The following is a 27,970-nucleotide window of genomic DNA, read 5'->3' on the forward strand; positions in this document are numbered from 1 at the left end:
TGCTAAAGAAAATATATGCCACATTTTGTGTAATTTCTTAACACACACCTTGATGTTATCTCTTTGCACTGCAGCAGCACCAATACTGCTTTCAGTGTTAAAGATGAATAACTACTGATAAAAGGAAGCCACATCAGAAACAAATCATAGAATGAATATATTTTGATTTCCATTTTGAGTTACAACACAAAAATCTACTTTTGGTGTATGTTAGGTCTCTGTCAAAGTAAATGAAAAAGATTTTTTTCATGTTATCGATATTTTAACAAATTAAGTGGAAAAAAAATGCTGATGCTTTTCTGCTAAGAAGTAGATTTTGGGTCTGACCTTGAGAAATTGCAAATACACCCAATAATCTCCTACAGAGCATTAAGAAATCAGGATTTTAAAGATTCAGGTACTGCGAAGTATTACCAAGACTCTGCCTAGCATTACAGTTTAAAAATACTTGAGATAATGTTTCAATAAATCTTTTGAAGATTGCTATGTTTGTGCCAATCGTATCAGTAGGAAAAGTGGCAGCAGTTAAGCATGTTCTTTAAGGAGTATGTACTCCTTAATATTGCTTCAAAATGTAAAAGTAAGTGTTGTTTGAAGATATTTTGCTTCTTGCTCATTTTTCTGATTTAATTCCCTCCTTAAAAGTATATATTTTGTAGTCTAATTTTTAAGTGTCATCTCCCCCTGATTTGTATGCCTTAATCCACACTACAAAACAGTTAAAATTGTTCTACTGCTAGTTGATGCAGCAATGATTATGAAATCAAAAAAAGGCATTAAATCCTGTGTTTTTCTTGGGTAAGATGAACACTGAAGAAAAAGAAATTTCATATTCTTCCGGTACGGAAAGGCAAGCAGGGTCAGATTAAGAAATATGCTGAAAAATCAAATTCCTAAGGAAAATAAAAGGTCTGTAATTCCTGCAAATGTTCTTTGCAATCAAACCGTAGGCAAAAATCTGCTGATAATTTTTTCCATTAAAATAATGTCTATTAACAATTTGTTTAAAATTATGTGAGGCAAGAAACTCACCAAGACATGAAGCTATTTTAGCTAAGCATTAGCTAAATTACTATTATCAATGAGTCAATTTTAATGAGACATGCACCTAAAAATCCAAAAGACACAGGAAAGCAGGTAATAAACTGGGAAAAACTGACTGTATTTAGATGAAACATCTAAAATACACCTACATAAAAAAAAAGCTATTTTGACTAAGATGCAATAAGGGGGTTTTCTGTATTCTATGCACTGAAGAAAACAATGTGGGTTTGAATTTGCTGACAAACAACTGCAACCAGATTGTAGGACTACAAAGCTCCCTATTCTGCAAAATTTAGAAACAGCAGTTTCTATCAGCTATGCAGATGCACAATGTGGTTTTTGCTTTTTCTTTTCTTTTTTTTAACTTGGTTAGTTCATAGATCAGTTTTAATGGCACTATTAAACATATATACATTTTCCCTCTATGTTTAAATTTATCTGTAGGGAAACACCATTAGGGTTTTGGTTCTGTCAGAAATATTACAAATATGTAGTATTAAACTACCAAATATGTATTATAACTCTGCTTGATGAGATAAAACCTACATAGTGTGACGTATTTGAAGAATTCTGGCTTTAATCCATACAGAAATAAAGGTTAGCTCGATTCAGCTTCCTTGGACGGGCCATGACACCTTGGAAGGCCTAACACAAGTTGATCATTCAATAAAAACAGACTAATTTCATGGGGCTTAAGATTTTAGAAAAAATAGTTTTGATAATACTCCAGACAAAAGATAAATTCTTTCATGCCTCAATATTTTTTGTCAGCTTTATTAAATTACACTCAAAAAAAAATATGTAAAGAGGACAGGTAACTGAGTAACACTCATACAAACGGAGATAGCATAATCAAATATTTTTGTGATTTATCATGAACTTACAAAGCCCTAATTGCATGCTCTTATGTTCATTCTTTTTACAAAAATACAAACATACCTACTTGGCCAGTTGCCACTATGTTGGTAAACTTGGGGTGCTGATTAACAGTGAGGCACAAAATATCATCATTGTGTTCCTGGTAAAAAGACTGAGAGCCTAAAAAGAAAAAAAAAAAAGAGGGCAACTTTAATTAAAACACACACACAGGGACATGGTCACTCTTTGAAAATTTTAAAATATTTGTTAGAAAAGAGGATTATGGTGATGTTGCATTCTGGATCTTAAAAACAGAAACTCATAATTTTTTATCTCTACTTTAACACACAGCACTCAATAACTCCAAACTACTACTTCAAGTTTTCTACATCAAGTTGCTCAAATATCACAGAGACAAATGGCATTGTGTTACTCAAAAAAGGTCTAAGTTATCTAAACTAAATTGGTTATTGGGAATGAATGTATGCGATGAAGTTGACTGAAAAGTAAACCAAATAAAAATACTATTAGCTTATTTTAGAAAAAAAAAATAAACTACAGGGACCCTGTTGTTAAGCTCTTTTAGTTTCTGTAATCATTTTAACATGCAAATTTCAAAAAACTAATATCAAAATAATAAAATCTTTACTTCCTTCAAAGTTTAGTCACCAGGAACATTTCAATGTATTTAGTTTGCTTATGCAGATATTATGAATCTTCCCTACAGTCTGAATTTTTCAGCAACAAATAATAATTCTTCCACAGTTATTTAAAGCATATTAGTTACTTGATAAACTATAACTCCATGTATGTGAAGAAATATTTTCCCTCAAAATTTTCTCGTACCTGTTGCCACATTGTACAAGATCCCAATAGACGCGGTATGATATATTACATCAGCACCATCATTCAAATAGTGCACATTGTTTCTGCAGTCCTTGCCTCGATACCCAAACACCAGCTCCAAAATTAGGTCCTAAAAAAGATATCCATATCTATTAGATACTCAAAACCTTAAAGCAATTATGAACTTTACAATCTTTTGTAAGATTTAATTTTTAATTATGTCCTTATGTAGTAAATGAAAAGGAGTTTAATGATGTCTCAAACCAACAGAAATTGAGATTGTGCCTTCCCTGTCAGTTTACATTGCTGCTCATTCTTGTAATACACAGTCATCTCACCCTTTCATACCTGTCTGGTGGATGCTGCAGACTATTTATGTGTGTATATGCACACATATGTATATATACACAGAAAGAGATACTCATACACATGCACATAAATAAACAAATAGCAGTGAAGAGCATAACTCTTTTAATGCAAAAGACGCTAAGAAACAAGGAATGACAAACACTGGTCCACAATGTAATTCCAGCTGGCAATTGAGAAAGTTGAATTACGGCCTAAACCTTCTAGAACACTGATGTCAAAAGGCTGCTTATTAAGCTACACCAAACATTTTATAACAATGACAATATTTGAGTTGGTATAAAGAACTGCATTTTCCAAGGTTAGATGAAATTTCCACTTCAGAGTAATCAAAAGTGAGTATATTTATTTGCAATTGCCATGTAATGAAAAAATAGGTGCCCAAGCTAAAGGTATCATTAATAGAATTTTTAGAATTATTTTTAAAACTTTTATCAATTATGAATTTTAAATGAAGTTTTAGAGTAAATTAAAAAAGTTTGGAATAAAAAATGTTTCGTTTTATTAGCGATAATAAACCTTTTAACAATCCAGTCATCTACACAGGACATATTGCTTTCTACAGACATTTCAAAGATTTTATGATTACTAAGAATTAAGTTGTACTCCATTTAATTTGCAAGAAAAAGAAATACAGGCTCTCCCACTTTTTCTGCTATTTACCCATTAGTCACTATTCCCATCTTTGATATATTTAACATAAAACAGTCATTTAATGTGTCCACAGACACATTTTCTGGCAAACAAAATCCTAAAAGGAGAGGAAGAGGAGATCAATGCTTTTCTTACCTCTATAGGTCTCTTTTTTTTCCCCACGTTATTTGTCTGAAGTTTCTCCGGCTGTGGCAATGCCCTACTAACTGGTGGTCTGAAATAAAGAACTGTGAATAAGAGAAGGCTGTCCGTCACCCATTCCATACTAACACAGTACCTTCTAACCTGCTAATGCATAGGGAAAACTTATACCGTATCCTACTTAACTCATATTTGTATTCATCTTTAAAAGGAATACCTCAGTCAAAGGAGAAAAACAAAACCCAAAATTCTTTAACATGCCAGGTTCTCTAACAATTTTTCAACAATCCATGGGCTTAATGCAAAGGCTTGTTTTAAAATGATTGACCACTTATAAATTATTCTTAGCTTTTTCAAGCTATGTTCTTAAGGTACTTCCATCTTCTCTGTAGTAATTTTTACTGAATAAAGGCTTACCTGATTAATCTAAATACTTGGGATACTCATTCCTGTTCCCACATGCCTTCAGTAGACCCTAACTTTTCCTATTTTTGTAATAATTTGCAAAAAACTCCAAGTGCACCTGCCCATTCACTCTTATATCAGCAGATATGAGATATCGATCAATGCTTACTTGGCAGTAAACCATGACCATGCAAATGCAGGAGTAAGAGCCATAATTTATGTTCCACTGTTCTGAATAGTCCAGATTTAATAAGGAAATCTCAGCTGGTTATATTTAACAAGTATCTGCAACCTATCTTTCACATTATGTTCAACTGTTCATATACAAAGAAACGTACAAACAAATGAGCTTTATTTATTAAAATTATGCAACTATTCCTAGTAATTTGCAGGAGCATTGGTTATCGATTCTGTAGATACAGCATTTGTGGCCGTGACAAGAAACCTGTAAGCTTGACTGTTAAGAGGAACAATTAATTTAAAAATAAATTCTATGTATAGATTCAATGACATCCAGATGATTTAATCCAGTAGGCAGTGTAACAAACTAATATCACACATAAAGCAACAGGTTAGCTTGTTTTTCATATTCCTTCTTAGTACAAAGCACTTTTAATTTCACCTCTGCTCCCGCTCTTGAGTGATGAATTTGATTCCAAATAATGACTGTGTTTTCTAAGAACAATAAAATATGATTTGTTTTTACACTGTATATTTTGAACTACAGTTATTCAAATAAAATAACATTTTCTTAGCTTTATTTCTTCATTTTCCCTGCCTACTTTCAGTGTATTTATAGATTGATGTCATATCACGTAACAAAATATTTGTACATATTATAATGCAAATTATACTGCAACTATAAACTGTGTTCTGAGATGTTCCAGTTACTTCCTCTACTCTTAGAAACCTGTAAAGTACTTACGGGAAAAAAAATGACAAAAGAAAAATAGATGATGAAAAATTTCTGGTAAAGAAGTCTGTCATATGTCTGGATCACTCAAATTCAGCATCATACATCAAGATTTTATGAAATGTGAAACATTTACAATAGAAAATCAAATCCAGATATAACAAGAAATACTGCTACTTTACACTGCATAGTTAGTCAACATTCTGAGGCTTTTCACAGGGAGGGAATATGGGCTGCATTAAATTCTTATCAGAGCAAAGTATGAAATAATAATTTAAAGGTACAAAGAAAATTCAAGGCATGAAAGAAGATGAAAGATCATATTTCCTATTCCTTCATAAATAAGTGCAAGTTAGAACAGAGATCACTAACTCAAGTATGGAGAAAGACTTCTACAACTTCACAAAAATGGTAGTTTAACACTTGGCTTTTGTTACTCCCAAAATTCTTTTTATTAAAAAACACGCTTCTAATAAACTGGCAGTAAAGGCAAAATTTGGGGACCTTGACCATATATAGCAAGCCAGGTCAGAAAAGGAGTCCAATGTGGACATGCACTAAAGGTCTACTTGTTCAGAGACGAGTTAAAAGAAAGCAGCATTTAAGTACAGTCTTTCAGTCCTGCTTGAAATCTGTGTGGTGGGAATGTACCCTCAAACTTCATTCTCAAAGGTCTTCAGTTCTTTTTTCCTCTCCGAGGTTTCTAAATAGAAGGGATTCACATATACCTTGTGACAGAAAAGCAAGACATTTGAATTTCTTTTTCAATTATAGTCTGAACCTAGCTCACAGACTTTCAGTATGTGAAGGTGAAAAAGTAATCTCCTAACTTTTGGAAAAGAGGAGGAAAAGCAAACCAATCACAGTCTAGGGTGTCTTCATTGTCTATACAAGCACATTGACCAGCACAGAAACCATGGGATCTATCTCATTTCTGTCACCAATCCCAACATCCAATTTCATGACCACTCTTGAATCACAACTGTCTCTCAACCACCTTTTATACTTGATGTGAAATTCCTAGCCTGCCAAGCTATTTTCCATTTCTTCTCTTCTGTCCGATCCCATCACTGACTCCTAGGATCCTCTCATCTAGTTTGTCATACTACAACAATAGCACTGCTAGGTAAAATTCTCACTTTTTCATTTTAAAATATAAAGAAAATACAATTTTATTTAGAATTTTCTAAATTTCTAGAAAACTCCCCAGTGTTTACAATATTAAATATATATGGAGAGAGGTCATCTAAAAGAGGAAAAAATGTTTGACTGTGTTTGTTCCCCACTTTCACAGCAGATGAGCAATTTCAGTTACAAATACACTCATCAGCAGGCAGGCCATAGAAGTCTTGCCATCGCTGTGTGGTACCCAAACTGAATCAAATCCAATCAAGTAAAACTACTGAAATGCACGAACAGAAATTAAAAGGCACAGATTCAGTACACGGAATGGGCTTTCTGAAAGCATTTCAGGGACACAGAGAATAAAAACCTGCCCATATTCATTCAATTAAATGAAGAGATAAAGAGAAACTCATACAGTGCAGTTCCTATTAAAATTTGCTGGGGTAGGGGGAGGAGAGGGAGGAATAAATCAGTTTCATTAAACATCTGAGGTAAATTTACATTAAGATTCCCTCTTCTCTCCTAAAAAGAATTTTTTTCCCCAACATTTTTTTTGAAATGGTCACACTGATATCCCAAAATATTACAAATAAAGTTTTGTTTGGATTTTTAAGTAGTCTGGGGTTTTTTGCATATGAATATAAATACTGCTTAAAAGGGAACAAATTCTAGTACTTACAATCTGTGAAGTTAAATGACAAAACAATAACCAGTTCTCTGCCTATAAAATCAAAAGTCTATGAAGAATGAGCAGGATTAACAATTAAACAAATTGCAAATACCCCTGATTCTACATAACCTGTTATTTTATGGCTAAGAATTACAGTTATTGAAACATATCTAATACCTGATTTGTGTAAAAAGTTAATTATATTAACAGCTGCTAACCAAATTTTTTTCCTACCTACAAGTTTACTTTGAATTCTAATTAAAATTTCTGAATTCCTTTGGTACCTACATAATTGCTGCTCGTTTATTAGGTAACTAGGATCCCACTTAAAAATGCAAGTTCACTAAAAAGTACTTATACAAAAATGTTTTCTTAAAAACCACTTACATAATGTTGACTTTGAAAAATTTTTTTTTAAATTAAGTAAATGCAACATGTAGCTTTCTCTTTTTAAACATGGGAATTGGGAACAATGCTGAAGTGCCAAAAATTGGAAGATTGTATACCAGTGATTCTGTTGTTCTAACCACTAGTTTTCCCAAGAATCAGCTTTCCACTGTCATATTACCTCTTCTCTCATCACATGTGGCAGCAAAAAAATCAAACAGCGGGTATAGTACAGAGTACTGCAGAAATGTGAGACTGTCCATGCTGTTTGTTGTGCATGCTGCTTCTATTGGTATGTTGCAGAACCCAAAAAGACTTCTGGAGGAAAAGAAATCCAGTTGTCAAAGACATACTAAGGAGTAAAAAGAAAATCACAGTGCCACCTTGCTCAGCTGTGAAGCATCAACATGTTACTAGAACTCAACATTTCTCTGCTGCTTGGTTCTAGAATATGGCATTTTTATAACACTTGCTGTCTGCTAATCCCTCATGATAGAATGGGAGAAGAGGTAAAATAATCTCACATTAAACAACTGCTTGAGAAGACTGTCTGTACTTAAAGGCTGCATAGATACAAATATAGGTTGATATCATCCTTAGCCAATCATTAGAGTACACTAGACTACATCTATACATTACCACATAACAGAATAAATGAATGTACATTGGTAAATAAAACTTGGCAACTTTTACTCAGCTTTATTATCTCACAGGTCACCTAAACAATTTACTGAAGTACCTATCCATGCAAGGCTAACTCTATATTGATCCAGAGCAGTGGAACCAGAATGCAAATTACAAGCACGTATGTATTTTTCCCAGTTAAGTTTCAAGACGACAACATGTGCATTTAAAAGCAAGAATGTTGAAGGACAGAAGAATACATTTTTTGAGTGCATTTTTGAAGGTGTGAAAGATGCACAGATATTTTTCACTTCCTATTTAATGTGCAGGAAAGTGACTGATGGCATACACAGTGGTCATATACCTGTATGCATAATTGGTTGCATGCTCAAAAACTGTGTGCAAAAGATGGGAAGGAGAGCATGAATAACATTTTGGGGTAAATGTACATATAGATGGGTTCAGTTTGAGCATGTGGAAGGAGAGTTCCAGCCATCTATCATAAGGGAAATAAATATCTTAATATTGGTGCTTTATTTTCAAAATGTAAATAGAGTTGGCATATATATTTTAATATTTGTTGTTATGAAACCATAAAAATTGCATACAAGCATTTCTAAGTAGTTTGTGAAACAAAGAAATCCCTTTTTCATACTTTTAGACATAGCTTCAATATTACTGATACTGCTACCCATGTTGTCTTGTATGATGTATTTCACTCCCTATTTTCATTATTGATACTGACTTTATACAGTTATTAACAGAATAAGTATGAAGTATAGAATGAATTTTAAAAGTAGGGATGACTTCTTTCAATTTACTCTTGGCAAGATCTTCAAAGTCATTTGTAAAAATTTATAGAGGTCTGATTTCCATTAGAAGATAATGAAATGTGGTAGTTTCTAAATACTGCTTCTTGGTAATAATTACTCATAAATATTTTCAAGTGTCCTATGAGTAGTAAGTGCCAGTTTGTATCTATTAATGCAGATATAGGTAATCTAATACTTATACAATTTAATAATATATACACCTTGACATGTCAGGTGAGTCTGTCCCATCAAGTGCAAAACAGGTGTCCACTAGGGAACTGGAAAGGAAAAGAGTGCTAATCTCTTTATTCTAATAAATATTATTGAAAAACACTACTTGTAAAACATAGGGCAGTTTAATAGTTTATGGAGTTGATTTTTTATTGGTAGGTTTAAAAAAATCTAGCCTACTTTAGGAAACAACTACAATGAATACACGTAATTTATAGTTTGTAATACAGCAATATTCTAAGGAATGATAGGTGCATGGTAAAGCACTCAACATGACAGATGGCTTTTTAAGGAAAATGGGAGATGACAGTATATGATGGACTAGATAGCAAAATAAAAGCATTACCTGGAACCTCTTTTCAGCAGCAGATGGGAAAGAGAAAAGGATTACTTATACAAGTTTGGCAAAAAGTTAGGTGTCAGTGAATTATTCATATAAATAATTACTATTGACTTCCTCGTTTGTTTACGTCCTTTTACAACAAGGGGATTACTCACTTCATAAACTGTGTAAATCTATTATTTGTATTGAAAACTCCCATTCACTTAAATGGGAATTATGAACATGCGTTCGCATGAGAATAAAATTCTTAGGAATAATTCCTACTGTAAACAGAGAAAGAAAGCAGAAGCAGACCCAAAAATCTCTGAGGTATATCAAGTGTTTAAAGAGTTGGCAAACACAACACCTGAATTTAATGCACAAAATTAACTGATAGAACAGTCAACTCACTATTAGAGAACAGACATCCAAGTTCACTCATAAAAATACATTCAGTTATACTAAAATACAACTACCTCAGCTAGACAAAATGTGTGGGCTATTGAGCTCTGCCAATATATACTGTTTTTTCATGACTATTCGATCCTGTTTATGTTAACTGAAGATACTTTGCACTGGATGGGTTTCCTCAGTCAGGTATGATGCACGCTCCTATACCTCAACTATCTGAAAATCATTATTAACCATCAGAATATATGGGCATGTATAGATTATTTCCTAATATTTGTAGTATGCATGGGCACTTTCCATTAGTTTGATTAGCAGGTACGCTTCCACTGATGTGGTTAGAACAACTACGCAACTCCATTGCGGCAAGGAGGACACGAGTTAGTCTTTTTCATTTATAAGTGAAGCAAAAATAATTTAGGGAATAATTTAGGAAAAATTTTCCTGAAAATTAAGAACACAATGTTAACAGCTCACCAATTTACAAATGGATTTTTTTCACCCATTGAAATTAATGTGTTTTACTCAATCTCTTCTAATTAGTTCTAACTTTATCCCGCAATGCAAGACTGATGCACTGTTTCCTCATATAGGAAACAGCTAAGCCTTTTTTCACAATAAAATCCAAATGTAGCTTAAACATGTTTTACAGTCAGTAACATGCAATTCTTCAATGACTACAGAATTCAAATACCTTCAGATAATTTTCACAGTAAGCTCTATGCAGGGGAAATGAGAAATTCTCCAAGAACGGAGTTCAGTTTTCTCTTAGAATTTTCCTGAGTCCACTGAAACAAATGTTCATATAGTCAGAGGAAACTTTTTAGCTTTGATTTGGCAGTTTCAATTCTTTAATATCCAATTCTACCATATGGACCACATATGACACGTCAAATTACTAGCCAGCAAATGTTTATGTATATGGAGCTATGGCTGGATATCTAACTGGTACAAGGCAGATTACATAAAAGGTTTTTATTCAGTTTTCATCACTGAAATATGGAAGACTTCCGTGAAGCTGTATTCAACCTATCTAGCAATATGCCTGTGTTCCAGTTACCCTTTTCTTCAATAAATGCATTCTGTTCAGATAACTTCTTAGGTTCTGTTGATAAAACCAGTCTACACAGATTGTAAATCAAACATAAATCTTCCAACCTCCATCAGTGGGCCATGCAATCATTCCTCCAGACATTTCCTTTTTAGTTGCAAAATTAATGGATTTTTCTCTTTGCATTCAAAAAAGGAGATTATTTGGTAAAACTTGATACTTTGCTAATTGGCTTTTCCATTTCCTCAAAGATATGAGTTTTAGCTCATCTTTGGGAGGAAGAAATAATTACTTCAAACTGGTAAAGGAAGACTATTCCTTTCCATGATGTTGTTTCAGTCTACAGCTCTTTATATAAGAAACTAACAATAATTGCACTTGTGCTTGGAAAGAATGAAATCTGAAATTTCAGGGGTTTCAGTCTCAAGGGTAATGCCCTGTACTAACATACATTTCAATGGTCATAAAGATTGGATTCAGAAGGGTCCATTTTCTAAAACTGTTGGTTTTTTAAAAAGTTAACTTTAAATTTAAACTTTCCTGTAATCTAATTTATTCTGCAAACAGGGAAGAAAGAGAGAAAGAAGAAGCTGCTATCACAAAATCTCTTGCTATAATTTTTCGTTTTGATTCCTCACTTCTCCCCTCTCCCAGATCACACAAGTTGACAAATTAAAAGGAGATGATGATTTTTTACAAAAAGAGCTCTGGAATTTGTGCTATTTACATTGATATCACAAGTCACTAGAAGATTAGCAAACAGAAAAATGTAATTGCATTCTGTTCATTTATCTAAAACATATGGAAAATGTTTGTTTAAAATCTCTGAATTTCTCCTTCAGTGGCAATTACAAGGTGAAAATTATGAGGTTCAGATAAAGGAAATCTCATTTCAGTAGCTTCCTCCCTCTCTCACTCCCTTGGAAAAATGATTTAGTTTTATTTGCTGTCTGTATTGGGTAAAAATTCTTCACTTCTGAATCTGTAAAGGACTAGTTTGCGAATCATTTTTTGTTTCCTTCCCGTTTTTACATCTGTCCATAAGTCCTTATACACACTCAAAAAAATCCTCAAGACAAAAAATAAGGAAATACATAAATAAAATCAGTTTTGCCACAATGCCTGGTTTGGAATTTACCTGGGAGTGGATGCAAAACATCCAAAGAATTTTGGAAAGATATAAGCCACTGGGATCTTTTCATGCAAGAGATCTCAGCACATGGACTGAGTAATGGTTTTAGCTGCCTGCAAATCTTTAAAATTTATGGTGAAAAATTACTGGAATCCTGGTTGTTTAGTTTTGAGATCTCTTGGTACAGCCATTCTTATGTAACTGACATTATTAACAGCATTTCCCCTTTGACAGTAACAAATAGCAAACTTCAGGGAACATAAGAACAGAATAAGAATGGAGTGATATTCTCCAGAGTCATCTCCCAACCTCCAGTGATTTTCAGTTCAGGAAGTAGCTGAGACAAAACTGTTTTCAAAATCAATCATGATGGATTTTTTTCTGAGTAATTTATCTAGCAAAAAAAATACTAGAAAAAGACCCTTACTAAAGGATCAAAATGGTTTTCAAATTTATTTTGCGTTGCTGAGTATGCATACTGCTATTACACAAACAAGCTAGAGACACAGTAGACATCTTTTCACATAAAATATTACCTATAAACATTATTATTCAGAAATTATAAATAATTCAAATTACAGACCTAAGTGCTGCCTCACAGCCAGTGGCATTTTGTGTTTTCAATTGAAGTTGAAATAAGTATTCCCATTTCAGTGACATAGTACGGTAATTTCACTACTAGAGAATGGTGTATTATTAGTAGATGTGGCCTTTGACAACACTGCAAGCAAACCTTAAACCAGTTGAATCTGAATGAAATCTTGAATTCAAATCCCTAAGGTCTTTTTTAAAAGTTGCCTGAAATTTAAAGTTTTAACATATTTCTATTCAGCGTATCAACTTTTACAGCACTAGCATCTCTAGGTTAAAACAAAAAAACTCCACCCCTTATTTTCTTTTGACTACTGAATTGCTTAAATAAGAAAAAGAAAAGTCCCAGAAAAACTTGGGAAAATCATGTTTGTCCTGACAGAAAAATAAAGGCAGTGCAGCCTGGAAGTAGAAGCTGATGCAACTCACATCTGCAGTCAATGTATTAGCCATAAAAATGATGAAGACACAGAAATGTCCACTGTTTTTAGTAAAACTGTGTTGTTGTGAAGGTAAAAAGAATTTTTTTTTAACTTCTGCTATTTCAAAGAAAAAAGTAATTTATGAGCAAAACCATAAAGCTGAGAACAGGAAACTTTATTCATTGAAGATCAAAAGTTGTTCTGGGAACTGCATTCAGATTTTGAATTAAGGGTCACTGGAAGAAAATAATTATGCTACATCAAAAGCAGAATTGCATGTTTGTTCACAGAGAAGCTACCTACCCACCAGATTACAGCATTTTGCAGCCTCTTCAGCTTGCTGTCCCTTTCTGACTCTAGGGATTCCTTCACTGGTTTCTGCAGCGTTTTAGCAAAAAACCACTGTTTTGACACACGTGTTGATATGTATTTGAATTTTTGATAGACTAAATGGCATAAAAGTGTCATTTCCTATGTCATCCTACTGCTTAAAAAAACCCAAGGTCAACTCAACCTTTCTCATAATATTACAATTGAAATAATTTTAGTGAATCAATTTTTGACTCTAAATACAGGCCACAGGGTCAGATTACAGCTCCTGGCCTTGCAGATGTGCTTTTCTGAGTCAGAACTAGGAAGCACATGAGATTTCAGGTAAGGTACTTCTTCTTCTAGTGTTCTATTTTTATCTCATTTAATACTCTGGATACTAAAAGTCATGCTCCTTTTATATAGAGGAAACTTCACTATTAAGCTAGAGTTTATGAATTACATTTCAGCTGTCAGGCACAATCTTAAGTAGTAACTACATTTTTGGTTTGGTGTTTAAAGCCTTTATATATAGCTTTGGAGCTCAATTATCTTGTAGTATTTAACTCCATCTTCTCCTATAGAGAATTAAACACCTCCTACACTCTAGTAAAAGAGGTTCGGATAGTTTCTGAATAGCAATCTCCTTCATACACAAAGTCTAAATTAGTTGAAAGACATTCTCAGAAGCACATTGTACACTAGTGTGCACCTGTGATCCTGAGATTACAAGGATTCCAATAAAGAATCATAACTCTTCTGATGTTTGATAGCCAACATTAACAATCTCATGCATAACATGGAATGTCATGGATGTACAATGTACACTCTGAACAGTTGCACTGTGTTTGCACAGCAGGGTTTGGGTAGCAGGAGGGGCTACCGGGGTGACATTATGAGAAGCTGCTAGAAGCAGAGCCAATGCCAGCCAGCTCCAAGACAGACCCACCAAGGCTGAGCCATCAGTGATGATGGTAACACCTCTGGGACAATTCATTTGAGAAGGGAGAAAAAGTTGCTGTGCAACAGCAACAGCAACTAGAGAAGAGTATTGGGAATATGAGAGAGAAACAACACTGCAAACACCAGGTTCGGTGAAGAAAGAGGGGGAGAAGGTGTTCCAGGCCCCTGCAGCTCGCAGTGAAGACCACAATGAGGCAGGCTGTCCCCCTGCAGTCCATGGAGATCCACAGTGGAAGGACAACCATGGAGGACAACACACTGGAGCAGGGGGATGCCTGAAGGAGGTTGTGACCCCACAGGAAGCCTGTGCTGGAGCAGGCTCCTGGCAGGACCTGTGTCCCCATGGAGAGAGGAGCCCACACACTGGAGCTGGTTTGCTGGCAGGACTTGTGACCCTGTGGGGGTCACACTACTGCAGTCAGTTCCTGAAGGACTGCATCCCATGCAAGGGACTCATGCTGGATCCACTGCAGCCCATGAGAAGGACGCACATTGGAGAAGTTCATGGAGGACTGTCTTCCATGGGAGGGACCTCACACTGGAGCAGGGGAAGAGTGTGAGGAGTCCTTCCCCTGAGGAGGAAGGAGTGGCAGTAACAATGTGTGAACTGACTGCAACCCCCATTCCCTCTCCCCCCGTGCTGCTGTGGGAGGAGGAGGTAGAGAACTCAGAAGTAAAGTTAACCCCTGGAAGATGGGAGGAGCGGGGGTGTTTTAAGGTTTAGTTTTTTTACTGATTAGACTGGTAACAAATTCAAATAATTTCCCCAAGTTGAATCTGTTTTGCCTGTGACAGTAATCGGTGAGTGATCTGTTCTTGTCCTTTTTTCCACCCACAAGCCTTTGGTTATATTTTCTCTCACCAGTCCAACTAAGGAAGCAAATGATAGAGCAGCTTTTGTGGGTACCTGGCATTCAGTCAGGGTCAAAGCAAAACTCTGTGTAAGTTATACATGCTCTGAAAACTTATACAGAAACAAAGACTTTACAGATGCACTTTTTTTTTCAAAAGCCTAAAAACAGAATTAATTTGATAGAGGTTGCTAGTGGTATGTTCTAAAATTTAGATGAAGACAGCAGTTTTCTTGATTATGTTAATTTGTCTTTAAGAAGGATACACAGAGTTTAACACAATTGTATCATCTGGCACCACAGATATGTGACTTCATTGAAACAGAGTCCAGGTAGATATGAGAGGGCTTCTCCTTTCTTAATCAGTGTAGGTGCAAGTTGCCTGGCACTTCAGTCTACAAGTCTGAAGGGTGGCCTACAGCCTAAGGATTTGTTGTGCTACAAATGTAAGAGCATGTTTTTGAGTTTGTATATATTCTAAATAGAGTATGTGCAAAAGCTCATAATCTAATGCAGGCACCTAAGCTAGAGACTCCCATATGAATGCTATGTGGACCCAGCAGCTCCGATCCTCAAGTAGTATAGAGCATTGGTAAAATGCTGCAGCCAAGGCAATAATTTTTCTCTCGTTCCTGAAGCTTTATTAACTCCAACACAACGCTGCAGATATGGTGATACTGCTCAAACAGTCATTTCAGGCATCTCTGCAACATGCTCACTGCACTCTCTATTCCATGCTGGACCTCTACAACAACACTGTAATACAGTCTTACAGAAGTCCACAAGCAGTTAGGGAAGCTCTGATTCCAGCTACTGAAGTCAAGCTGTTCCTTAGTCACTCCTAAGTACTGAGGAAAGGAGGATGAGGTTTGAACACCTCCTCACAAATACTCTATGTAGTGTTCACTCATGTCAACTCAGACTGAGAACTGGATGGATATTTTTGATACTTATCTCTTTTCTACCCATTAACAAGATACTATTTAATAGTAAAGAGATAAATCCTTCACTTCTATTTCAAAGTGCAACTACTTTCCTAAGCAGTTTGTTATTAAAATGCATTTAATCCTGGACTTTGTGTAAATAAACTTACCTTACTACCCCCTGCCTTCACAGGAAGCAAAAGGAAAGAGTAATAAAAATAAAATAAAAATTAGTATCTATGACAGTAGACTAAAACATTTACCAATCTTATACAATATTAACTTTAGCAGAACAGAAATTAAAATATATACAGTAACCATAACCTGGTTTTACTCTTTACAAAAAACTTTTCTCTGAAGTTTTAGGGCCCCAGACTTTTAATAATGCAATCAATTAACTTTTATGCATTCTGAATCAGAACTTAATTACCTTACTACAGAATTAATTCTCTTTTAATATTTTATTTGAAACTGAAAACCATAACTCACTCAGCTTCCAGAAACAATTCTTGAAAGAAACACAAGAGGTTTACAATTTCATTTAAAAAAAAATCTTCAATCATAGCATTCATACCATGCACATTATTTCTTTTTGATTTCCACATCAAATAATCTAATTAAAAAAGAGAAAGACCATTTCTCATTATAAACACAAGACAGGGAACCATGGCATTATACACAGGCATCCCACTCCCTCCGTTAGCAACACAACTTAAAAACAAAAGATGACACAAAACTCCCACAACATCAAATGACATTTCTCAACAAGGGTATCACAGATGTGTCCAGCTTCACTGTGGAAAGAGGCATGAGCATCATAACAGAACTCCTCACACTCCTGCAGGAAGTTTGCAATCTGTTATTTCACTATATCGTTACACCTAATTATACTGTGTTGTTTTCCTTACTTCCCTGTCTTTAATATTAGCATTTCTCAATTGCCATGTTAGGAATCCCTCTTTCCTTTTCCCTCACATATACTGTCCACATCTATTTTGCTGACAACAAACAACAACTTTTAGAGTCCTGTGCTCGGTTGCAGATTCTACAACAGTTAATGTTCTAGTGGTTATAAATTGTTTTTCTATTTCACATCTACTTCACCTTCTAGTCTTATTCTACTCTGCTCCCCACCCATTCACTTCTAAAGCATACGATAGTGAACCAAGCAATACAACTGACACTGCAAAGCAAGCAACTTCATTTTCCAAGACTCATTAACAGAAAATGCAGAACCACTGCAGACAGAAGGTACAAGTTATGTGGAGACAGAGGCAGTGCAAGGAGCAATTAGAGCTGAATTTGTCAGAGTATTTTGTTGGCCGAACCAAAAAACAGAGACCTGTGTTTCATGAAAAAAATTGTTCAGGCTAATGCCTACGATGTCATCACTAGATACCACTTAGTATTTAAGTTTCAAAAAGAACATATTCTTAAACACCAGCAAATAAATCAATTATCTCAAGAAACTCCCCAAACATAAAAATATACATACACCATTTGTAGTCTTTTGTGTTCTCTGAAAAATATATACAGCCTAGTCCTTAGGTAAGAATTTTCTTTTTCTTTCCTCCAAAGAAATGTTCAGACTCTTTTTATACATATCCTTTTAAGTTAAGAACTATATATTTCAAAATAATTTTGTTTTACTATTATTATCTTTTCAGATTGATTTCTTGGCTAGAATTGTAATTTAGTAATTACCTTTCATCTAAGGTTGGCTCCTTTTGTTGCAGATGAGGCTTAATTCCAAACATTGGTCTAATGTTTGTTGATAAGGCTTTGATGGTGTAATTAATTTCATTTTCCCTTGTTACATCACTGTCATAACCTAACAAAACCAGAGTGAACAGTATCAAACCAAACTAAGGTACCAGAAAAAAAAATTAAATCATAATTTGTGCAAATTTCAACAATGTACTGGATTACAAAAACAATTATAGCATCTATTATTAGTAACATAAATACACAACAGAAAGAAAGCAGCTGGGAATCGTGAACATTGGTAATAAAAGGCATTCTAAGAAAAAAATTCCCTACAATATCTTTTTGTGGAAAAAATAATTAAAGAGTTCAAAGCTATCCCATTTCTGTTTGGTTGGCCTTAACCAGGATCACTAACAAAGGACCTCACTACCTGACACCTGCTCTTAAGATCTGTAAGATTTGGCACCTGGTTGTTCTCAGTTCCAGGATCCATCCATTACGATGGAATCTATAGGTCTGCACAGGGTTCCTACACAATGCCTAGGGATAGTCAGGCATATCAAGGTGATGTTTACTGCAGTAAACATGACGAAAAAGCTAAATAGTGACAGGGTTGTTACTCACCCACCATTATTTATTTTTTTAAGATAGAGACCTCTAGTGCCAACAGTGTCAATAGTTCTTAACCCTAACTGAAATTAATAGGACATGACCAAGCGAAACTTTTGTGGATAAAGATGTCAGTGTCTTTTCTTGTAAAGCTTCACAGACCTCTTTCTTCTGGAGTACTTTCGAACACATAGCTTAAGAGGGTTCTGTGTAAAGTACCAGAGCCTAAGGAAGGTCATAGGGCTAAGATGTGCTAACAGGTCACAGATAGAAGCTGAACAAAACCTCTGAAAATTGCAATTTTTGACTTAGAAAGTTAAAGCTGACAAGTCCTCCTGTAGGCAATTAAATTACTTTGTGGACGTATTCTTCAGTAATTTTAAGAAGAAAGACAGTGAATAAAAACTCTTCTCCAATGAATGTTTACTATGTCTCTGATATTTAAAGTGTTTCTTTGGTCGTTTCGCAGATTTTAGTGAAAACTGAATATAATTTATTACACAGAACTATTTAAAGATTAGCAGTGATAGTCTGAAAATGTTTGAAGACTGAGGAATTGACATGGAGGAAAAACTGCGCTTGGGAGAAGAGAAAACAAGTTTGGAGCCTCATGAACCCTTGGTAGTATAACATGAAAAGGAGAACAGTAAGTATGGCAAAACCAGCAGAAATAGATACTACAAAATGTAATTAACACTTTATAACTATTGATTTTATGATCTTGCAATAGATTGTTCCATTTATCAACATGAGTCTATCTCAGTCTACTATGCTTCCGTGTTATGGAAAAAGATGCTATAACATCAAGATAACTATGATCTCACGTTACACAGATTCCAATATAATTCCTTTAGAATTGGTGCCTAAATCTAAACTGTGATGATTCTATTTTTATAGACATTGACACAATTTTTTTTCTTTTAAAGAGTCTGTTTATATACTCTAACTCAAAGCAGCAGTAAGTCAAACATTTCACGATCATTTTCTTGTCAGCAGTTTTTACAGTCCTTTCCCCAAAAAGAAATTTTATTTAACATTTTTGAAGACTCTTTACTACTTACAATCAAAACAATCTATAAAACAAGATTATTTCTAAATTAGCAGTTTTCCATTAATAAAATAAAGTCTTCTTGAAATAGGATAATCCAGCTAGTTCTATAAATTATTACCCACCTCCATCTTCTTCAGAATCTAGATCAGACTCTTCACTGTCACACTGCCTGCTATCCCGATGTCCTTCCATCTCATAAGTCCACAGCATTAAAGAGGTGTCTGCTCCTCCAACAGTGACCAACAAACCGTCATCGTAGGTCCAACGGACATTTGTTACATGGGTACTGTGAGCAACATACCTCTTAAATTTTCCAAACTTTCCCTTAGAAGGGAAAAAGAAAGGCAAGGATCAAATTTAACCAGTCTGCTGGACAAAACTGAAATGAGTTGCCAGTGCACAATGACATGTCTTAACTTCTTTACAGTTCATGCTTCAGCTGTTTTGCATTTCATATGATTGTATCACATGATTTGCCAAGTCCCTCTCCTATAGCAACCTCATGAAATTGTTAACCATATCTCCATATCAAGCATGCAAGAATTAGCAGCAATTAACACTGGATCACTTTTCCTAAGAGACACAATAATCTAACTGATTTAGAATTAAATTCACATAGAATATTTTGAGTCAGTATTTGTGCATTATTACCATCCTTATCATGGTAACATTTCAAAATTGAAGACATATTTACTAATAAATAAACAGGAAAAGTTCTGGAAGAGTAGTAAAAATAATGTGCTTTTGCAATGGCTTTTCTGATGCATGGTTAAATAATATTAAAGCTCTTCATCTTAGAAAAACATTACTGAGGTTGAACAGAATGAAGGTCCTTAAATTCATAAGTGAAATGTAAATGAGCAAGAGATGTTCATTGTTTTCCAAAGCATTCCCATTATTACAGTGTTCCTGTGCATTTGCCACAGTCAGCAGCAAGACACTGCATGAGATGGCTCTATAGTCTCACCTGGAATGGTTATTCTTACCACCTGTAAGTTTAATGCACTGCAAACTGCGATGTAATACTGAATGCCTTCTTTGATCATAAGTAGAAGAATATAAAAGCACTATTGTTCTGAGTGATTTCACTGCTTTGAAAAGGCAGATTTATTAATTAATGTTCACCATAAACAGCTGAAAATTACTTACTTTAGCAGGGTATCGGAACAGTTTCACAAACCCAAAATCATCTCCTGTGGCTAATACTTTACTATCACTAGTGAGGCATGAAGCAGTTACATCTGTGACTTCACCAATTATTGGCCAGATTCCTTCACAGCAAGAGCCCAAAACGCTTGTCCATGACGCCCAGCCAATCTTTTCTACCTGCAAAAACAACCCATTTGAGATAGAGCATGCTTCTTCCCAGGCATTTTTTTTCCATATCTGATTTCAAGTAAAAGTCCTTGCACTGAAAGATACATCATGTCTGAAAGCCATGATATTTTAACATATTAATCACTTATTTTCTTATTATTCAGCATTTCATTTGAGACCTGTAATTTTACCTCTATTAACTTTAAGTTCCAAAACCTAAAGAAGTATTTTAAAAATTTTTACCTTACCTACCCTTCCAGGCTAAAGAAAAAAAATTATATGTTCTAATACTGCCTTTCAATCTCATGGAAAATATTATTTGAAAATAATATCCATTTTTGCTCTCTGCCCTATGACAAGGCTCTATCTCTGAGAAAACAAAACATCATAGCTACAATATACTACCCTTGTCTATATGTATTATACACGCTATATTGCATTGTTATGTAAAGAGAGATATGATGTTTTCCACAGCAGGGTTAGGCCTAACTAATCTGCAATTTTCAAAGGTGTTTAGGTACCAGAAAAGGCACACAGAAGTCTAGTGAGATTTTCATGACTAAGTCAGCCAAATGTCTGTTACTTAACAGAAGAGACAAATGTAATATCTCTTATGTATTTTATCTATGTATTCAATTATCTAATTGAACAGGCTAAAAAAATGAATAAAGGTGAGCAAATGCTGAAACAGAAGCTTTTTAAACAGATCAGTTAAGAATTATAGTTTTTTACATCATTCCCTCTTATGTATGTTTCATACCCTCTTATGGCTGTTTCATAACTCTAATTTACAAACAAGTTAGAAAGGCAGTACAGTTCCTTACCTCCAAAGTAGGAATTGTCTGTTTTTTCCCACGAGGGGCTTCAAAAAATAACTGCTCTTTAGCACCAGTGTTGACCTGCAAGAGTTTCCCTATAAAACATATTACATATTGTATTTTAACATTAAATAGAAGGTTCCATTTTACAGAAGAAAAAAAAGGTTATTTTGAAATCTTTGTTGCTAACAGCACTACATAAATTATTTTGGAAAAAGTTGCATACATAAATAATGGATCTGGAAGTATGGTCTTCTAAAGAGATCTAAGTCCTTTGATTCCTTAAATTCACAACTCTTTTTCCTCTCTTTGAAAAATGTAATCATGCATCACTTTTCTCTCCTTTTTATGGTTGTCCAATCAGATGGTAGACAAAATGTACTGGGTCTAATTCAAAGCTTGTCTATGATAACTGGTTGATGATGCATGTGCCCTTGGGATGGTAAAGCACATATGCTGCCTGGCCAATGGCTGCTTCCAAGCAGCTTGCCTGGATTCCTGCTTGATTCCTGCTTGCCTTAATACTACTTCATTTCTGAGGGAAATTTTCACCAATGTCCTCTTCCTCCTTTCAAAATTCTCTGAGAAAGTTAATTCTTAACACTCTTTCAAATTAAATCAGACTGTTTCAAAAGTCATTATATAGAGGAATAAGAACGGGAACTAACAGATTCACGATTGCACAGCCATGGTTTTGAATGCAACAGGACTAAATCTAGCATTTAAATTAATCATCTATTAATACTCAGGAAGACTGGAAAACCAGTCTTTCTGCTATATTTGACTAAAAGGATACATATTCCTGACCTACAGACACAACCACATTATGCAGTATATTATTAAAGAAGTAAAACCACAGAATCATAGAATGTTTTGGGTTGGAAGGGACCCTAGAGATCATCTAGTTCCATCCCTCCCACCACTACACCAGGTTGCTCAGAGCCCAATCCAGCCTGGCCTTGACAACCTTCAGAGAATGGGGCATCCACAACCTCTCTGGGCAGCCGGTCCCAGTGTCTCACCACTTACAGTAAGGAATTTCTTCCTGACACCTAATCTAAACCTCCCCTCTTTCAGCTTAAGGCCATTTCTCCTTGTTCTATTTATTACTAGATGCCCTTGTGAAGTCAAACAATAAACAGGAAAGATTTAAAAAGAAATCCAAACAAACTAAACTATAGAGACAAACTAATTTACTTCAAATTGCACAACTCCTAAGTATATAAGTAGTAGTAAAAACCATGGTTTTAATATTTATTCAGATGCTATGAGCATATTCATAAACTGAAACAAATCTGTTAGTGATACCACAAATTCATACTGTAGATGTACTGTATTTAGCCTATAATGTAATCAGTCTCACAGTACATTTTTACAATGAATGCTACTTACCTCTTATGTCCCAGTCCATGTGCGTGATATAGCTGGAGGCTCCCTTGCAGATTCCTACTCGTTTACTACTCATTACATTGTAAATATCTACAAAGTTGTCACAGGATGCCACAGCTAAGTACTTTCCAGCCCCTAAAACAACATCAGTACAAACACAAAACATTTTCAAAAATAGTATCGCTCTGTAAATTAAACACAAGTAAATTCTAGAATTCAGCTATATGCAACCCAGAATTCTTTGAAATCAGCTTGCTAATTTATACATATTTCTCAACAGACTGATGTTCATATCACATAATCAAAATTAGGATGAAACACACAACTCTTATATCATTACATTTTCAAATAATAAAAACCATTTGATGCAATTTTAAACATTTATTGCATACAGAGAGTGGTAAGACTTAGGGAACCAGAACATAATGGTACATGAGAATTGGTATCAGTAATTTGCATCAAATTTCTCCTAGAGATAAGTATTTTAGCTGAAGTAAGCCATGCATTTGAGTTCTTAAATAAGAGCTATTCTGTTGGAAAAAACCCTCACTCACTGGGAGTGCTAAGCACTGTAGGGGATAAAATAAGAAAACAGAAGTCGCTGGAACTTTCTCATACATCAGTTGCCAACATTCTCATTAGCTAACAGTAACTGATGCAGCTCACAAAGTGGAACCCTTGGGACCTAGGGAGGTTGCTGGATGTTCATAATTTAAAACTGACTGTTGCATTCAGGAGGTTACTATGAGCAAACTTATTCCAACAATCTCATCCTTAAATGAGCAACACAGGACTTCACCACCAGTGTTTTTCAAAATGATAGTATTAGTTTTGCTGACCTATTTATTACATGTTAAAAAGTACTACAAATCTCTACTACTTTTAAAGGTGATAAAGCTCACTTGAACAACCTCAGTATAAAAATCTTCATTTTAAAAAATCGCACTTACCAGGAGAAAATCGGATCTCTGAAATAACATCTTTTCTGTGCTGGAAAGAGACTAGATCCTCCAGGGTATCTGCATTAACTATCAAAAAACTTCCATCGTTGAGACCAACGGCTAATGCTTTTCCATCAGGAGAAAAGCAGCAACATCTGCCTCCTACAAGGAATACAGAAATGGCATTCAGGTTCAATTTACAGTGCATTATCCTTCTTTTAGATCTATTTTTCCATTAGGAAAACTATTCTTATAGTACAAAACTTCCAAGGATGTTTTCCTGATGCTGCCAAGACAATTTCCAAACTGCAGTAGCACACAGAAGCTATTGGCAAACCAACAGGTACACAGTCTAGGAAACTAAATTACATTTATTTGCATATTAATTGACACATGTTCTACATTAGTAATACAGATTAAACGCTACTATCTGTATATTTTTAGTTTGCTCTCTTTCTTAGTAGTATCTGGCACTGGTTGGTTGTTACCATTTGCTTTGGTAAGGAGAGCACAGCTGGAAAAGGTCTTCTGGACTCCCAGAATCCACTCATTTGCTATCACAAATACTAAGTCACTAAGTCATAAAATCCTTCCAATAAATATGTCAAGTGTAATTTGAAAAGCAGTTTAATTTCCGATCTAAATTTATATATAGTCAGCTTACGTAGACTTGTTTTCAGGCCAGAAATTTCCATTACCATAAATATTTTCCCTTACTATTTGTTTCTCTGATTAACTTGTAGACAGCGGTACTTCATTTAGACAGCTCCACCACAAAGCTCGTCATTCATTATCCTGTAGCTCTTCTCCATCCTCAACTTTTAGTTTAATTTCATTCAGCTGAACACAGATGAGAAATGTTCACCAAAAATATCCTGAGTTGTGTCTTGTAAATTACATGAATATTCCAATATGTCTTGGGACATGTAATTGTCATCCTGCAATTAGTTACAACATCCTGAGCTTTTTGCTCCTTAGCTATTCCTGAGCTATGCAGAAATTTTTCTTGAATTGATCCTACCTTTTTTAATTATCAAATATTATTTCAATTCTGCAGTCAATTCAATTTTATTTCATTACTGTAGTCTGCAGAAGTATCCATCTCTTTATGTACAGTACACAGGAACTTTTTAATATTGACAAAGCATCTCGAAATGTGTCTTCTCAGCAAATAAAGTCATCACAGACTCATTCTTTTTTTGCCAAAAGTACTCTTAAAAATATATAGAAATATGAGCTTTAAGACTTATGTAGAGTTTGCCCACTAGAAACTTTCTTGTTTAATCTCTGCTTGTGCTAGCTCATGTCTCTTCTTACATTTACTTTATCAATCTAAATAATCTTCAACTAAGCTTCCTATTATGTTAGAATCAAACTGCATTGCTGAATGCCAAACAGATAAAGCCTATTGTATTCCTTTGTCTAGCAAACCATATATATCATTACAAGATTGTTAAAGCCAGTCTGGTCTAATCCTAAAAAAAGTCACCTTATATGATGTCACTAACAACAGACTTTCCATCTGTCAAAATAGAATTTAGTTATATAGTAAACAATGAGTAAAAATTTTATGATTGTTCTCTTTCCTTGACATTCATGATTCTTCTAACATCCCCAAAGAAGAGAATTTCAACATCACATCTAAGATTTCTTCCAAAAATTTCTAAATTCAAAGTCCTTCACTTTGCAATACTATAAGCAATGTAGCATTTATATAATTGGCTCAACTTAAATATGTTACAATTGCAAATAATCTCCAGAACAGTACTACATAGAATTTTTTCTGTACAGATTCATTAGCTTCACATAACTCCTGAAGATAGCATTAATAAAATACTTTGAGCAAGAAAGGAATTTATTCAGTCCTGCTTTTGAAAGATTCATAATGTTTGTAAATGTACTCTGAATCAGTTAAATTTTTTTTTATACTAAGCATCTTACCCTTTTTCAATTTGCGAACAGCTAACATACAATGGCTAGGAGATAAATCCCATATTCTTAAGGTTTTGTCATCACTTACAGTGGCACAAATAGGTAAATGAGGATGAGTAGCTAGACCCCAAACTTCCCCCTCCATGTGACCCTGAAAAAACACAATCAGATTACTTTTTATTTTAAATTGAAATATGAAATAATACATTTAAGGAAGTTTTTAAAAAAGAGAGAGAGAGAACATGCATATCTTTAGAGGATAATAAATATCTTAATAGAAATACAGAACACCTGAGAAAAAATCACTCTGCTGCTTGCAGTTACTGTGCAAATTATAGTAATTAGTATTAGAGAAAACTGTTCCTGAGAAATAATCCTCACACACACCTATGTCAATGACAGGGACAGTAGGACATGAGTGCATCCTCAGCTGGTTGCTGATGACACCAAGCTGTGTGATGTGAAGTGATCAACATGCTGGAGGAGAAGAGATGCAATCCAGAAGGACTTTGACAGGTATGACAGGTAGACCCATGCAATGAAGCTCAACAAGGCCAAGTGCAAGGTCCTGCACGTGGCTCAGGGCAATCCCAAGCACAACTACAGGCTGGGCAGAGAATGGACTGAGAGCAGTCCTGAGGAGAAGGACTTGGGGATTTGGTGGACAAGAAGTTGGACAAGAGCCAGCAATGTGCACTTGCAGCCCAGAAAGGCAACTGTGACCTGGGCTGCAACAAAAGAAATGTGACCAGCAGGTCAGGGGAGGTGATTCTGCCTCTCTACTCCACTCTGGTGAGACTCCAGTACTGCGTCTGGCTCTGGAGTCTTCAGCATGAGAAAGACAGGGACCTGTTGGTCTGTGTCCAGAGGAGGGCCACAGAAATGGCCAGAGGCCTCGAGCACCTCTCCTATGAAGAAAGGCTGAGAGAGTAGGGGTTGTTCAGCCTGGAGAAGAGAGGGCTCTGAGGAAATCTTATTGAAACCTCTCAGTACTTAAAGGGGGATTATGAGAAAGATGAGGTCACTTTTTGTAGAGCCTGTAGCAACAGGCCAAGGGGTAATGGTTTAAAACTAAGAGGATATATTCTGACTAGATATAAGGAAGAAATTTTTTATGATGAGGGTGGTGAAACACCAGGAGAGATTGCCTAGAGAGGTGACAGATGTCCCATGCCTGGAAGCATCCAAGGTCAGATTGAATGGGGCTCCTAACAATCTGATCTATTTGAAGATGTCCTTGATTACTGCAGGGGGTTTGGACAAGATAACCTTTAAAGGTCCCTTCCAACAAACTATTTCATGAATTAGATTTTTTTCTTTACCTTAGGTTCTAACATTTTTTTTAAACAAAACTAGTTCTTTATCTGTTGCACTGGCCACTCAGAATGGAGATAATACAGAGTTTCTTTAACTTCGAAAGAAAATCATAGATTGATAAAATGTAAAAATCTGCTTTGTAGACATGCTTAAGAAATGCAGCTGTTTGGTACGGCAAAGAAGACTGAAACGTTTTTTACATAATTACATATAAAATCTAATAACAACCTCAAGGAGACAACTTTTAGAAACAATAGCAGTAATTAGGACTCAGAAAAAGTTAATAAAGAATTCAGTGGAAGATCCACTGTTTCACACACTTCTTTTTTTTTTTAAACAGAAATTTGATCTCTGTCTGTTTGAAAGGATGAACTCATTGAACAAAATAGTAAATGAAATCCTATCTCTATTTTGCTCATTGAAGAGTCATAATGGTCTAGCCTAACTAGAAGTGATGGTAACTCATTAACTGCATTAGTAATTAAAGTGTTTGTTATTTCATAGGTTTTTACTTGAAAAATAAAATTATGTTTGTGCTATGAAATATTTGACTGATATTTAATATATACCTGAACCAGCAGAGTTATTGGTCCACTTTTATCCACCTCCAATATTTCTCCATTCTTTGTGCCCACTAAAATATGACCATGTCCTAATGATATGGCACGTATAGAAGGATTATCTTCTAAAAGGAGACCTAGAACATAAAAATGTTGGAAGACTGGAGACTCTCAAGTATGCCTTAAAGAGGTTTCTCACACATATGGACATTACATTGTCACTGTAGAAAAAGATACTCAGTAGTAAACAGTAAAAACATATTCCTGCATGGAACAGCTTA

The 27,970-nt window shown here is 34.9% G+C and overlaps 1 protein-coding gene across 4 annotated transcripts in view; it reads right to left on the bottom strand.

The window, feature by feature from the left end:
• EML5 (EMAP like 5) overlaps nt 1-27,970 on the bottom strand; it is a 113,650-nt gene that overhangs the window by 23,110 nt on the left and 62,570 nt on the right. For 2 of the 4 annotated variants that reach the window (XM_027673221.1, XM_027673215.1), the window contains exons 20-32: nt 27,699-27,826; nt 25,822-25,963; nt 23,890-24,042; nt 22,943-23,074; nt 21,557-21,645; nt 20,565-20,741; nt 19,538-19,739; nt 17,753-17,879; nt 16,219-16,233; nt 9,423-9,431; nt 3,904-3,982; nt 2,749-2,878; nt 1,984-2,082 (exon numbers count right to left, since the gene is read on the bottom strand). In XM_027673221.1, coding sequence (XP_027529022.1) covers nt 1,984-2,082; nt 2,749-2,878; nt 3,904-3,982; nt 9,423-9,431; nt 16,219-16,233; nt 17,753-17,879; nt 19,538-19,739; nt 20,565-20,741; nt 21,557-21,645; nt 22,943-23,074; nt 23,890-24,042; nt 25,822-25,963; nt 27,699-27,826 — 1,482 coding nt within the window. The remainder of the gene's footprint in view (nt 1-1,983; nt 2,083-2,748; nt 2,879-3,903; nt 3,983-9,422; nt 9,432-16,218; nt 16,234-17,752; nt 17,880-19,537; nt 19,740-20,564; nt 20,742-21,556; nt 21,646-22,942; nt 23,075-23,889; nt 24,043-25,821; nt 25,964-27,698; nt 27,827-27,970) is intronic. The other 2 variants (XM_027673236.1, XM_027673228.1) reach the window with 1 other exon arrangement.

This window comes from Neopelma chrysocephalum, unplaced genomic scaffold (genome assembly GCF_003984885.1).
Source record: "Neopelma chrysocephalum unplaced genomic scaffold, ASM398488v2 Primary Assembly neopelma1_24, whole genome shotgun sequence".
In the NCBI taxonomy this organism is placed as follows: Eukaryota; Metazoa; Chordata; class Aves; order Passeriformes; family Pipridae; genus Neopelma; species Neopelma chrysocephalum.